Raw genomic sequence first — 14,600 nt, forward strand, 5'->3', positions numbered from 1 at the left:
CCCCAAAACTGTCCTTCATGGTGGCGTATTACTGTAGATCCTCCATCTAGAACAAGCTGGGTGAAACTTGCAGCTTCACTTTTACTCCTCACGAATTTGATCTTTTCAATCCAAGTGTGAGTTCCATCCGCAATCCGGTGTAGTAAATGATAGCGACTTTCAGCATCGAGCTACTCTCCCTCTCCTTGGTCCTGGCAGACCGCCTGTTATTTTCAGTAATATTTTAGAAAGCCTATAACCTGATATCGTAATGACTTCCTCTGTACCCTTTTCATCTCAAAGCCCATCACCATGGCAATGTGCATTACAGTAAGTGACTAGAAATGTTAGCTGTTACTGCAAGAGAAGTGGAATATAAAAGCTGGGAAGTTTTACTGCACTTGTACAGAGCTTTGGCGAGACCATACTTGTGTAATGTGCAAAGTTTTGGTCTTCTTATTTGAAGAAGGATATAATTCCATCAGAAAACAGTTTAGAGAGGATTACTTGATTAATTCCTGGGATAAGGGCTTATTTTATGAAGAAAGGTTGACAGTTTGGGCTTTTACCCATTGGAGCTTAGAAGAATGATAGGTAATTGTATTGAAATATAGAAAATCCTACGGGCACTGGATAAGATGGATACCAGGAAAATGTTTCCTCTTGTGCAGGAGACTAGAACTAAAGGGCACAGTTTAAGAATGAGGTGTCCTTTTAAAATAGAGATTTTTCTCTCAAGAGGATCGTTAGTCTGTGGAATTGTCTTTCCCAGAAAGCAGTGGAGATCAGGTCATTGAATTTATTCAAGGCTCAGTTAGATACATTTTTAACAACGGAGCAGTCAAAGGTTATAGGGAGAAAACAGGTGGAGTTAATACCACAACCAGATTGGTCACGATCTTATTGAAGGGCCGAATGGCCTGCTCCTGCTCCTAATTAACGTTCCTATCACATGGGCTTTGTATCCTGGTAGAGATAATTAGCTATCCTTGAGAGCACAATTCTTTCACCTTGGAACGAACTGGGAAAATTAAAGCACAGCTGTTTACAACCCACAGTTGCAACATTTTTCTGGGACTTGAGACTCACTGTCTATCCACTGTTCACACAAGGTGCGTTGTCATTGCCTCCAATTACAAACACCTTGTACCTTCTTCACAGCTAAACAAAATGGGCTCCCATCAATCTCCAATATTCGAACCACACAGACTTGCTGTCAGGTAGGCTTCGGCAACAGATCACATGTCTCCTTTCATTTGCTCGTCACCAAAGCCTTACTGAGATTTCTGGCAAAGTCTTGCTTCTCCTCTGCATTTCTTTAAGCCTCACATCTCAATGTTATCCACTCATCTGATTTTATTTTTCTGCCTCTTCTGTTTTTACCCTTGATTTCTCCTTCTACTGTTGCCAGGACAGGACTATAAGATCTTTCTTTCCAATGTCTGTGCTTGGCTATCTTTCTCCATAACTGCACTTAGCAACCCTTTTTTCCATAGCAGACAATTGTTACCGTCAGTTGTCGGGGTGGGGGCTTATCTTTTTGTTAAGGTTTTGCTTTCTTTATGGACAGCTGAGGGGAGGGGAGTAGACGGGGGTTCAGTCGGGTGGATGGAGTTTGTATTGGGGTTTGCTGCATTGTTGTTATTATATTATAATGAAAATCTTTTCGGAATTAAAATAATTTTTTAAAAACAGCTCCAGTCGTCAGGCTCTTTAGCGCTAATTCCAGCCACAGCAATTACAACGCCCACTGGGCCGGGAATTGCTTTCAATTTGTACCAGCAGAGCCCTGGTCGATGTGCATATCCTGGCTCGCTTACCGAATAGCGTCCCCAACGGTTTTTGGGGCAGCACAAGGGGATAGCACTGTGGCTTCACAGCGCCAGGGTCCCAGGTTCAATTCCCCGCTGGGTCACTGTCTGTGCGGAGTCTGCACGTTCTCCCCGTGTCTGCGTGGGTTTCCTCCGGGTGCTCCGGTTTCCTCCCACAGTCCAAAGACGTGCAGGTTAGGTGGATTGGCCATGATAAATTGCCCTTAGTGACCAAAAAGGTTAGGAGGGGTTATTGGGTTACGGGGATAGGGTGGAAGTTAGGGCTTAAGTGGGTCGGTGCAGACTCGATGGGCCGAATGGCCTCCTTCTGCACTGTATGTTCTATGTTCTAACAGAAACGTGAATCACATGCTTCAGTCCCGGCGGGAACATAAACGGAGAATTCAGCCCTGTATCTAGGGAATGATAACAGGACCAGGGATATTAATAGAGAATGTTTACTGTGGACATTAGCTGCAGCCTAACTGCATTCAGTACAAAGAGGAATGAATGTAAGATTACCTACTGTAGGTGTTGGTGTTATTTAAATATTGCAATTTCTTCAAACAGGTGGTCAGGAGTTCAAGCCCATTCTAAATCTTGAACACATAATCTGGCTGAGAGTTACTGCAATTCAGAGGGAGTGGCCAATTGCTGGATATACCATTTTCTGATTTAAAAAAAAAATCAAGCCACTTTATGCCTGCTCAAGTGGATAAAGAATATTTGTAGCAGAGTAGGGATTTCTCAGTCCTACAACATTCCTCCCTCAGTCAATAGCATCAGGAAAATAAACATAGATCAACTGAATATTTATCCCATAGATTATTTCTGGGATCTTACTCTGTGCGACTGCAATTCGAAACAAAGTTGTGGGTTCTGAAATGTTTTGGGACATCCCGAGCAGGCATTAGAGTGATAGCAGTCCTTCTCTTCACACCAATAAAAGCAAAATACTGCAGATGCTGCAAATCTGAAACAAAAACAGGAAATGCTGGATAGACCCAGCAGCGTCTGCATGACCGTGTCACCAGAACCAGTTCTGTAGAAGGGTCATATGGACTTGAAACATTAACTCTGTTTCTCTCTCCACAGATGCTGCCAGACCTGCTAAGTGTATCCAGCATGTGGAACGTTTAAGAGATGGATTTTTGGAGCAGCTTGTGGTAGAGCCCACTAGGGAACAGGCAATTGTGGACTTGGTGATGTGCAATGAGGCAGACCTGGTTAGGGAACTGAAGGTGAAGGAACTCTTAGGGAGCAGTGACCACAATATGATAGAATTTACCCTGCAGTTTGAGAGGGAGAAGCTGGAGTCAGATGTAACAGTATTACAATTAAATAAGGGTAACTACAAAGACAATGAGGGAGGAGCTGGCCAGAGTTGATTGGAAAGGGAGACCAGCAGGGAAGACAGTGGAACAGCAATGGCAGGAATATTTGGGGGTGATTCGGAAGGCACAGCAGAAAGGAGGAGGAAACATGTCATGGACAGCATGGGTGCGTATGGAGGGGCTTCTTGCAAGGGCATAAGTTTGGGGGTGCTGGTAACTGCGCCTCTGCCGTTTCCGCCGGCGCAGTACTCCACCAGCCTCGTGGTGGTGGCGGCCTTGAGAGTCTGGCAGCAATGGAGGAGACATGCGGGAGCATTGGGGTCTGGTCCCCAATCTGCGATAATCACCGGATTGCCCCGGGGAGGATGGACGGGGAGGTTCCGAGTATGGCGGAGAGCAGGGATTGAGAGGATGGGGGACGTTTATAGAGGGGAGTTTTCCGAATATGAGGGTGCTGGAGGAGAAGTTTGTATTGGCAGGAGGAAACAAATTTCGATATCTGCAGGTGCGGGACTTTCTGCGTAGACAGGTACCAACCTTCCCACTCCTGCCGCTAAGGGGGATTCAGGACAGGGTAGTCTCCAGAGGATGGATAGGGGAGGGGAGCGTTTCTTACATTTATAAGGAACTTATGGGATCAGAGGAGACGCAGACTGAGGAGCTGAAGTGAAAGTGGGAGGAGGAGCTAGGGGAGAGATAGAGGAGGGCCTTTGGGTGGACGCGTTGAGTAGAGTCAACGCGACCGCAACTTGTGCCAGACTCAGCCTGATTCAATTCAAGGTCGTTCACCGGGCTCACATATCAGTGGCCTGGATGAGCAGATTCTTTGGGTGGAAGATAGGTGCGCAAAATATGCGAGAGGACCAGCGAACCATGTCCACATGTTTTGGGCATGTCCAAAGCTGAGGGGATTTTGGCAGGGGTTTGCTGACGTCATGTCCAAGGTATTAAAAATAAGGGTGGCATTGAGTCTAGAGGTAGCGATTTTCGGGGTGTCGCAGGATCCGGGAATCCAGGAGGAGAAAGAGACAGACGCTCTGGCCTTTGCTTCCCTGGTAGCCCGAGGCGGATATTACTAGCATAGCTTAAAGCCCCCGAAGTCATCGGACATGGCTAGCTTTCTCTGTCTGGAGAAAATTAAGTTCGCCTTGAGAGGGTCACTGTTAGGGTTTGCCCGGAGGTAGCAACCATTCATCGACTTCTTCGCAGATAATTAATCGTCAACAGAGGGGGTGGGTTAGGTTAGCGTAGATTCGGGGGTTAATTAATGGTGGGACCTGTTGGGGAGGGAGGTGGAATTTGCACTATGTTTATATTTTCATGTACATTGTTTATATTGCTGCTGTTACAATGCCAAAAAATACCTCAATAAAATGTTTATTAAAAAAAAAGCAATAAGGGGAGAGAAGATGAAATAGGAGTGCAAATTAGCTAGTAATATTAAAGAAGATGGGAAGAGTTTCTTTCAACATATAAAAGGTAAGAGAAGCAGTGATCTGATTGGTTGATAGCAAATCTGCCCCAAATTTTTTTAAAAACACAGCTAGACTTGTAAACTTAAACTAAACTAATTAATTAATTAGAGATGGCTGGTCAGGTGATGTGCTTGAGCTGCTTGATGTGGGAGCTGCAGTAAGTGTTGGCTGCTCAAAGAGCTCCGTCAGAGTTGATGAGCTGGAGTCTGAACTTCAAACACTGAGGCACATCCGGGAGGGGGAGACTTACCTGGACACTGTGTTTCAGGAGGCAGTCACACCTGTCAAGAGTAAGTAGTTTAAATCCTGCCAGTGGCCAGGGTCAGCAGGGTGTGACTGCAAGTCAGGCAGGTAAAGGGAACCAGCAGCCAGGAACTCAGGAGCCTCAGCCCATGACCCTGTCCAACAGGTATGAGGCACTTGCTCCCTGTGTGGATGGCGAACAGGGCTGCAGGAAGGATGTGTCAGCTGACCAAGGCACCATGGTTCAGCAGGCCATTCAAGGGGAGGGAGTAAATAGGCAAGTTGTAGTTGTAGGGGATTCTATTATCAGGGGGATAGATAGTATCCTTTGTGAGCAGGATAAAGAGTGCCGCATGGTATGTTGCCTGCCCGGTGCTAGGGTGCGGGACATCTCTGACCGGCTTGAAAGGATACTGGAGAGGGAGGGGGAGGATCCAGTTGTTGTGCTCCATGTCGGTACCAACAACATAGGCAAGTCTAGAAAAGAGGACCTGTTTAGAGATTATAAAGAGCTAGGATTCAAATTAAAAAACAGGCCCTCAAGGGTCATAATCTCTGGATTACTGCCCGAGCCATGTGCAAATTGGCATAGGGAGGCAAGAATAAGGGAAGTTAACACGTGGCTGAAAGAGTGGTGTGGAAAAGAGGGGTTCCTTTTCATGGGACACTGGCATCAGTTTTGGGACAGGGGGGATCTATACTGTTGGGATGGTCTCCACCTGAACCGAGCTGGGACCAGTGTTCTGGCGAAAAGAGTAAAAAGGGTGGTCAATAGGACTTTAAACTAGAGATTGGGGGGGAAGGGAAAGTCAGGGAACCAAGAGGTGAAGTAATCAGTGGGAAGCGTAGCTGCTTAGGAATACAAAAAAGCACGAAAATACAGAACTCAGGAGAGGTTACGATAGACCCCATCTCACAAAATATGACACAGTGTATGGAAAGGCTCAGTAAACCAAGGTCCACCACACTAAGAAAACAAAAAGGGACGGTCAATAGAAAATTAAAGGTGCTATATTTAAATGCGCGCAGTGTACGGAACAAGGTAGATGAGCTTGTGGCCCAGATTGTGACTGGCAGGGATGATGTGGTAGGCATCACAGAGACGTGGTTGCATGGGGTTCAGGGCTGGCATTTAAACATCCAGGGATTCACAACCTATCGAAAAGACAGAGAGGTGGGCAGAGCAGGCGGGGTTGCCTTGTTAATTAGGAATGAAATTAAATCAATAGCACTAAACGACATAGGGTCAGATGATGTGGAGTCTGTGTGGGTAGAGTTGAGGAACCACAAAGGCAAAAAAACCATAATGGGAGTTATGTATAGGCCTCCTAACAGTGGTCAGGACCAGGGTCACAAAATGCACCACGAAATAGAAAGTGCATGTCAGAAAGGCAAGGTCACAGTGATCATGGGGGATTTCAATATGCAGGTGGACTGGGTAAATAATGCTGCCAGTGGACCCAAGGAAAGGGAATTCATTGAATGTTTACAGGAGGGCTTTTTGGAACAGCTTGTGATGGAGCCCACGAGGGAACAGGCCATTCTGGACTTAGTGTTATGTAATGAGCCGGACTTGATTAAATATCTTAAGTAAGGGAACACTTAGGAGGCAGTGATCATAATATGGTAGAATTCAATCTGCAATTTGAAAGAAAGAAGGTAGAATCAGATGTAAAGGTGTTACAGTTAAATAAAGGTAACTACAGGGGCATGAGGGAGGAACTGACGAAAAGCGACTGGGAGCAGAGCCTAGTGGGAAAGACAATAGAACAGCAATGGCAGGAGTTTCTGGGAGTAATTGAGGACACAGTACAGAGGTTCATCCCAAAGAAAAGAAAGGTTATCAGAGGGGGGATTAGGCAGCCACGGCTGACAAAGGAAGTTAGGGAATGCATCAAAGCCTATAATGTGGCAAAGTGTAGTGGGAAGTCAGAAGATTGAGAAGGCTACAAAAACAAACAGAGGATAACAAAGAGAGAAATAAGGAAAGAGAGGATCAAATATGAAGGTAGGCTAGCCAGTAACATTAGGAATGATAGTAAAAGTTTCTTTAAATACATTAAAAACAAACGGGAGGCAAAAGTAGACATTGGGCCGCTCCAAAATGATGCTGGTAATCTAGTGATGGGAGACAAGGAAATAGCTGAGGAACTAAATAAGTACTTTGTGTCAGTCTTCACAGTAGAAGACATGAGTAATATCCCAACAATTCAGGAGAGTCAGGGGGCACAGTTGAATATGGTAGCCACCACAAAGGAGAAAGTGCTAGAGAAACTATGAGGTCTAAAAATTGATAAATCCCTGGGCCCAGATGGGCTACATCCTAGAGTTCTATAGGAGATAGCTGAAGAAATAGCGGAGGCGTTAGTTATGATCTTTCAAAAGTCACTGGAGTCAGGGAAAGTCCCAGAGGATTGTAAAATCGCTGTTGTAACCCCCCTGTCCAAGAAGGGAACAAGGAAAAAGATGGAAAATTATAGGCCAATTAGCCTAACCTTGGTTGTTGGCAAGATTCTAGAATCCATTGTTAAGGATGAGATTTCTAAATTCTTAGAAGTGCAGGGTCGGATTAGGACAAGTCAGCATGGATTTAGTAAGGGGAGGTCGTGCCTGACAAACCTGTTAGAGTTCTTTGAAGAGATAACAAATAGGTTAGACCAAGGAGAGCCAATGGATGTTATCTATCTTGACTTCCAAAAGGCCTTTGATAAGGTGCCTCACGGGAGACTGCTGAGTAAAATAAGGGCCCAGGGTATTCGAGGCAAGGTACTAACATGGATTGACGATTGGCTATCAGGCAGAAGGCAGAGAGTTGGGATAAAAGATTCTTTTTAGGAATGGCAACCGGTGACGAGTGGTGTCCCGCAGGGTTCAGTGTTGGGGCCACAGCTGTTCTCTTTATATATTAACGATCTAGATGACGGGACTGGGGGCATTCTGGCTAAGTTTACCGATGATACAAAGATAGGTGGAGGGGCAGGTAGTATGGAGGAGGTGGGGAGGCTACAGAAAGATTTAGACAGTTTAGGAGAGTGGTCCAAGAAATGGCTGATGAAATTAAACGTGGGCAAGTGTGAGGTCTTGCACTTGGAAAAAAGAATAGAGGCATGGACTATTTTCTAAACGGTGACCAAATTCATAATGCTGAAGTGCAAAGGGACTTGGGAGTCCTAGTCCAGGATTCTCTAAAGGTAAACTTGCAGGTTGAGTCCGTAATTAAGAAAGCAAATGCAATGTTGTCATTTATCTCAAGAGGCTTGGAATATAAAAGTAGGGATGTACTTCTGAAGCTTTATAAAGCATTAGTTAGGCCCCATTTAGAATACTGTGAGCAATTTTGGGCCCCACACCTCAGGAAGGACATACTGGCACTGGAGCGGGTCCAGCGGAGATTCACACGGATGATCCCAGAAATGGTAGGCCTAACATACGACGAACGTCTGAGGATCCTGGGATTATATTCATTGGAGTTTAGGAGGTTGAGGGGAGATCTAATAGAAACTTACAAGATAATGAATGGCTTAGATAGGGTGGATGTAGGGAAGTTGTTTCCATTAGTAGGGGAGACTAGGACCCGGGGGCACAGCCTTAGAATAAAAGAGTCACTTTAGAACAAAGATGAGGGGAAATTTCTTCAGCCAGAGTGGTGGGTCTGCGGAATTCATTGCCACAGAGGGCGGTGGAGGCCAGGATGTTGAGTGTCTTTAAGACAGAAGTTGATAAATTCTTGATTTCTCGAAGAATTAAGGGCTATGGAGAGAGAGCGGGTAAATGGAGTTGAAATCAGCCATGATTGAATGGTGGAGTGGACTCGATGGGCCGAATGGCCTTACTTCCGCTCCTATGTCTTATGGTCTGAGCAAAAATAGACATTGGACCACCGGAAAACATGGCTGGAGAAGTAATAATAGGAAACAAAGAAATGGCAGACAAACTGAATAGTTACTTTGCATCAGTCTTCACGGTGGAAAACACCAGTGGGATGCCAGAGCTCCAGGAGAATCAGGGGACAGAGGTGAGTGCAGTGGCCATCACTAAGGAGAAGGTTCTGGTGAAACTGAAATGTCTGAAGGTGGATAAGTCACCTGGACCGGATGGACTACACCCCAGGGTCCTAAAAGAGAAAGCTGAGGAAATTGTGGAGGCATTGGTGGTGATCTTTCAGGAATCACTGGAGGCAGGAAGGGTCCCAGAGGACTGGAAAGTGGCTAATGTAATACCACTGTTTCAGAAGGGAGGGAGGCAGAAGACGGGAAATTATAGGCCGGTTAGCCTGACTTCGATTATTGGTAAGATTTTAGAGTATTATTAAAGATGAGATCGCGAAGTACTTGGAAGTGCATGGTAAAATAGGACTGAATCAGCATGTCTTTGACAAAGGGAGGTCATGTCTGACAAATCTGGTTGAGTTCTTTGAGGAGGTAACAAGGAAGTTAGACAAAGGAGAAACAGTGGACGTGATTTATTTAGATTTCCAGAAAGTCTTTGACAAGGTGCCGCATAGGAGACTGTTAAAATAAGTTAAGAGCCCATGGTGTTAAGGGTAAGATCCTGGCATGGATAGAGGATTGGCTGACTGGAAGAAGGCAGAGAGTGGGGATAAAGGGATCTTTTTCAGGATGGCAGCCGGTGACTAGTGGGGTGCCTCAGGGGTCTGTGCTGGGTCCACAACTTTTCACAATATACATTAATGATCTGGAAGAAGGAACTGAAGGCAGTGTTGCTAAGTTTGCAGATGATACAAAGGTCTGTAGAGGGACAGGTAGTATTGAGGACGCAAGGGGGCTGCAGAAGGATTTGGACAAGATAGGAGAGTGGGCAGTGAAGTGGCAAATGAAATACAATGTGGAAAAGTGTGAGGTTATGCACTTTGGAAGGAGGAATTTAGGCATAAATTATTTTCTAAATGGGAAAATGCTTAGGAAATCAGAAGCAAAAAGGGACTTGGGAGTCCTTGTTCACGATTCTCTTAAGGTTAACGTGCAGGTTCAGTCGGCAGTTAGGAAGGCAAATGAAATGTTAGCATTCATGTCAAGAGGGCTAGAATACAAGATCAGGGATGTACTTCTGAGGCTGCCGAAGGCTCTGGTCAGACCCCATTTGGAGTATTGGGAGCAGTTTTGGGCCCGTATCTAAGGAAGGATGAGCTGGCCTTGGAAAGGGTCCAGAGGAGGTTCACAAGAATGATCCCTGGAATGAAGAACTTGTCGTATGAGGAACGGTTGAGGACTCTGGGTCTGTACTCGTTGGAGTTTAGAAGGATGAGGGGGGATCTTATTGAAACTTACAGGATACTGTGAGTACTGGATAGAGTGGACATGGAGAAGATGTTTCCACTTGTAGGCAAAACTAGCAGAGGACACAATCTCAGACTAAAGGGACAATAATTTAAAACAGATGAGGAGGAATTTCTTCAGCCAGAGGGTGGTGAATCTGTGGAACTCTTTGCCACAGAAAGTTGTGGAGGCCAAATCACTGAGTGTCTTTAAGACAGAGATAGATAGATTCTTGATTAATAAGGGGATCAGGGGTTATGGGGAGAAGGCAGGAGAATGGGGATGAGAAAATATCAGCCATGATTGAATGGCGGAGCAGACCCGATGGGCCGAGTGGCCTAATTCTGCTCCTATGTCTTATGTTTTGTTTTGACTTCCCTTCATACCTCTGGCTATCTTTGGCAACCAGCCCTCCAAGTTATATTAACACTTATGCAACTGCTTTACGCCGATATGAAAATGGCGGTATTGTGAGACTGTGATTTACACATCTTCTGTTCTTTTAGCGACAGCCATTAAAATTACTGCCAGCAACAGACAAAAACATAAACACAAGACTGGAGAGACTAGAGCTGCTTTTCCAAGAATTGTCAAAACCAGCTGCAGAATCGCTGTCAGTGATTTTTCAGCTACTACTAGGGGACAAGTCTTCCTGATTCATGAGCAAATAAACACAAATACAGGGCTAAGCTATATTCAGGGTTACACTTAACCTGCAACAGCAGCAGTTTAGTTTGAAAAACTGATTTTTTTTTGTTCCTCAATGAATTTAACAGACTTTAATTAAGTCCTCCTTAATTGTTATTATCTTGGCTTTATTTGAAGACACAACTGAAATTCATTGATCTAATTTAAGTCATACTAAGCATACGTCTGAAAAACGAACTTGAACAATGCAATCTCCAACAATTATTGTTTTACAAATACCAAAGTTTTAAACACAGAGTTTAATAATTTTAAGTTTGAAACGTTGAAAACGATCTTTTGTCTGCTTTTTAAGCAGCTCATTTTGAAGAGTATTCCTTTAGAAAAGTAAAAACAAGTTGGGAGAGGGGGTTAAAATAAAAATGAAGTTCCAATCAGTCCTGTTCTGAGGTTGCAGGTTTGGGGCTGTTAAACATTTGTGGCTGTCACTGACACAAGTTCAGAATGCTACTTACCAGGTGAAATACCCGTGTAGATATCTGTGAACCTGGGGTCTCTGTCTTGTGAGAACAGCGGGTCAGTTTTGTCAATTGGCTTCCCATGATCTTGGACACCAGCAGATACAGTTGGAACAGAGACCTTTTAAATAAACAGTGACATGAAACATATTATAACCATCAATTGTTTCTGGAGAGTGCAGGCTTTGATCTAACTAGCAGACATGTTTTCTACTTGTGTATTTAACATTTTGAATTGTATAACCGCATATCCTGTAGGTAAATATACAATGTGATTCCATGGGCTAGGCCAGCTTTGAAGTATTGCTTGTGAAAATATAATTTCTTTGTATGCATTACCTGAGAAGGGTCATAGGAAGGTAGACCTTCTCTTGGACCAACTTCAAGCTCAGCTTGTTGTTGCTGCTGGAGTTGCCTGCAACACAGAACATAGCACAATGGGGAAAAAACAAACCATGACAGCATTCATTTAAATTACTTGTACTACAGAAAGCAGAACTGGCTCTGCCCCCGTTCACACAGCAGGAAACACCATCACTTCCACTTACTGATTTCCCCCCCCCCCCCCCCCCCCCAAACAGCTGCAACAATAATAACAAACCAGCCCACAATTAAATTATTACTTTCTGCTTTTATTTCTAGCCTCAAATTTGAATTCCACAACAGTTTTGTGAAAATTTATCACAGGAGAGGTGAGAGAATATGCAGTTCCCTTGTTCCAGATTGTGAAGGTCCCAGGTTTGGAAGGGGGTGTTAAAGGAAGCTTGATGATTAATAAGGGGATCAGGGGTTATGGGAAGAAGACAGGAGAGAACATTTCAGCCAAATAGCCTAATTCTGCTCCGATGTTTTATAGTCTTATGGAGTTACAACAGTGCATCATGCAGATGACACACACTGCTGCCACTGTGCCCCTGTGGTGGAGCAAGTGAATGTTTAAAGCGGTGAATGGCATGCTGATCAAGTAGGCGGTTTTGTCCTGGATGACATTGAGCTTCTTGAATGCTGTTGGAGCTGTACTCATTCAACTAATTGCAAAGTATTGCATCACACCCATGTCTCTTAGGTGGTAGAAAGGTGTTCTGAATCAGCAGGTGAAATATTTGCCGCAGCATACCCAACCTTTGACATGCTCTTGTAGCCCCAGTAATTATGTATCTGGCCCTGTTAAGTTTCTGGTCAATGCCAGGGAATGGTAGGCGATTCGACTATGGTAATGCCACTGAATAACTTTTTATGCATGTAGCCCTAAACTGTAGTTTTGACAGGATGGCATCTCAATTTCAGACCTTCCTGGTGCTGCTCCTGACATGCTCTTCTCATTGAATGGCCGTTGGCCTGTGCACCACCTTTAGTTACGTTCGGCTCAACCCTGCGCACCTGAAGGTAAAGTTTGCCCTGTGCAGTGCTTCGATCCAGAATCCTCCCCTTACTCCCTGCCAAGTTCTTCCTCCCACTTTTTCTTTGTCTCATCCAGGGCAGAGTGTACCTCTTCTATCAGTTGTCCATACATGTCCACACGTTCCCTTACATTAGCTTTCCCGTGTTCAGTAGTCTTTCAAGCAGTGGCTGTCCTGGAATCTGGGGGTACGTTGTTGGTTCCTTGCGGTGGAAGATTTTGATCTCTATGTGACTTAGGTCATTACCCCTCGGGAGCTGGAACTTCTCTGTGAGTTCCCCCAGGGTTGCTACTCTACCGTCCGTGTACATGTCCCTAATCATCAGTGTACCCTCATCCTGTCTCCACCTTTTGAGGCATCCTATTGCAGGAGTGAACCTGTGATTATTGCAGATGGGGACCAAGGTGGACATTTTGGTTAGTCTGAAGTGCTGTCTCATTTGATTCCACGTTCAGAGCATGGCCACTACCACTGGACGTTTTGAGTATTTGGCCAAGGGGGATGGAAGTGCGGCTGTGGCTAGTGCTCAGAGGGTATCCCTGCACAAGAACTCTCCTTCGTTCTCACCCACTCTACTCCCTGTTCCTTCACCCAGCCTCGTACTCTTTCTGCAGTAGCCGCCCAGTGGTAGAATAGGAAGTTCATGAGGGCCAGGCCTGCCACATTTCTCCTCCTTTGCCGGACCTTCTTCCTAATCCTCGGGCTCTCCCCTCTCCCTCACCAAACGCCATGATTAACTTATCCACTATGTTGAAAAAGTACTTGGGGATGTGGATCGGGAGGGATCTGAACAGGAAGAGGAACCTGCAAGGGAAAGTGAGTGTGAGCCCCACCTCCGCAGATCCTTTTTAACTTCCTTCACCAGACTTGTCAGATTCCACTGTGGATTTGTGCCCAGTCGTGGGCTATTTGGATCCCTAGGTAGCGGAATTTGGTTTGGGCCAGTTTGAACCATAGCTCTGCTCCTCTCCGATGCGGGTTCACAGGGAAGATTTTGCTCTTAGTTAGGAAAGTATTCAGATCTGATGGTGTTTGTCCGTGCGCTCGCCATGGGAGGGCTGTACAGTAGTTTCACCCATGAGGTGAACCCTGGCCCAAACCCAAACTGTTCCAGTGCCTCTATGAGGTACCTCCATTCTACCCTGTCGAAAGCCACTTCACATGTTCTCTCCCTGGATGGGGCCATGATCACGTTCAGTAGGCGCCTGATGTTCGCTGTTAGCTGGCTCGTCTGATCTTCCGGGACTATCTCTGGTATGCAGTTCTCCAATCGCCTTGCCAGAACCTTCGCCAGGTTCTTTGCGTCAGTGTTAAGGAGTGAGATGGGTCTGTATGATCAGTACTCCATCGGACTTTGTGTGTCTTTTTTGGGGATCAGCTATATTGAGGCCTAAGCCAGCATTGGTGGCAGGGTTCCTCTTGCTAGCGAGTCTGTGAACATCTCCCGCAGGTGCAGGGCTAGTGTGATGGAAATGTTTTATAAAAGTCTACCAGGAATCCATCTGGCCCCAGTCCCTTCTTTGCCTGCATGGAGTTAATGCTCTCCATGACATCACTCAAGTTCTAATGGTGCTTCCAGGCCCTGTTTCCTATCTTCCCCCACAACTGGCATGTCCAGTCCATCGAAGAACTGCTTCATCTTGGAGTCTCCCTCTGGGGACTCGGAGGTGTACAGTTCTCAGTAGAAGGTTGCTGTTCTGGCACTGTGACTGGCTTGCACTCCTGTCCCGTACTTGGGCTATTTCCCTCGTGGCTGCCTGCTTTCCAGCTGGATGGGCCAGCAGGCAGCTGACCTTGTCTCCATGCTCATAGAAGGCCCCCCATGTCTGGTGGAGTTGGTTCACTGCTTTCCCAGTGGAGAGCTGGCCAAACTCCATTTGCAGCTTTTTCCTCTTCGCCAGTAGTTCCATGGTTGGGGT

At 45.6% G+C, this 14,600-nt stretch overlaps 1 protein-coding gene across 8 annotated transcripts in view; it reads right to left on the minus strand.

Moving 5' to 3' along the window:
• The window catches only part of arnt2 (aryl-hydrocarbon receptor nuclear translocator 2), a 503,807-nt gene that overhangs the window by 122,303 nt on the left and 366,904 nt on the right, over nucleotides 1–14,600 (minus strand). For all 8 annotated transcript variants that reach the window (XM_072468767.1, XM_072468766.1, XM_072468765.1 and 5 more), the window contains 2 exons: nucleotides 11,621–11,696; nucleotides 11,279–11,402 (listed from right to left, as the gene is read on the minus strand). In XM_072468767.1, the coding sequence (XP_072324868.1) occupies nucleotides 11,279–11,402; nucleotides 11,621–11,696 (200 nt within the window). The remainder of the gene's footprint in view (nucleotides 1–11,278; nucleotides 11,403–11,620; nucleotides 11,697–14,600) is intronic.

This window comes from Scyliorhinus torazame, chromosome 12 (genome assembly GCF_047496885.1).
Source record: "Scyliorhinus torazame isolate Kashiwa2021f chromosome 12, sScyTor2.1, whole genome shotgun sequence".
NCBI lineage: Eukaryota > Metazoa > Chordata > Chondrichthyes > Carcharhiniformes > Scyliorhinidae > Scyliorhinus > Scyliorhinus torazame.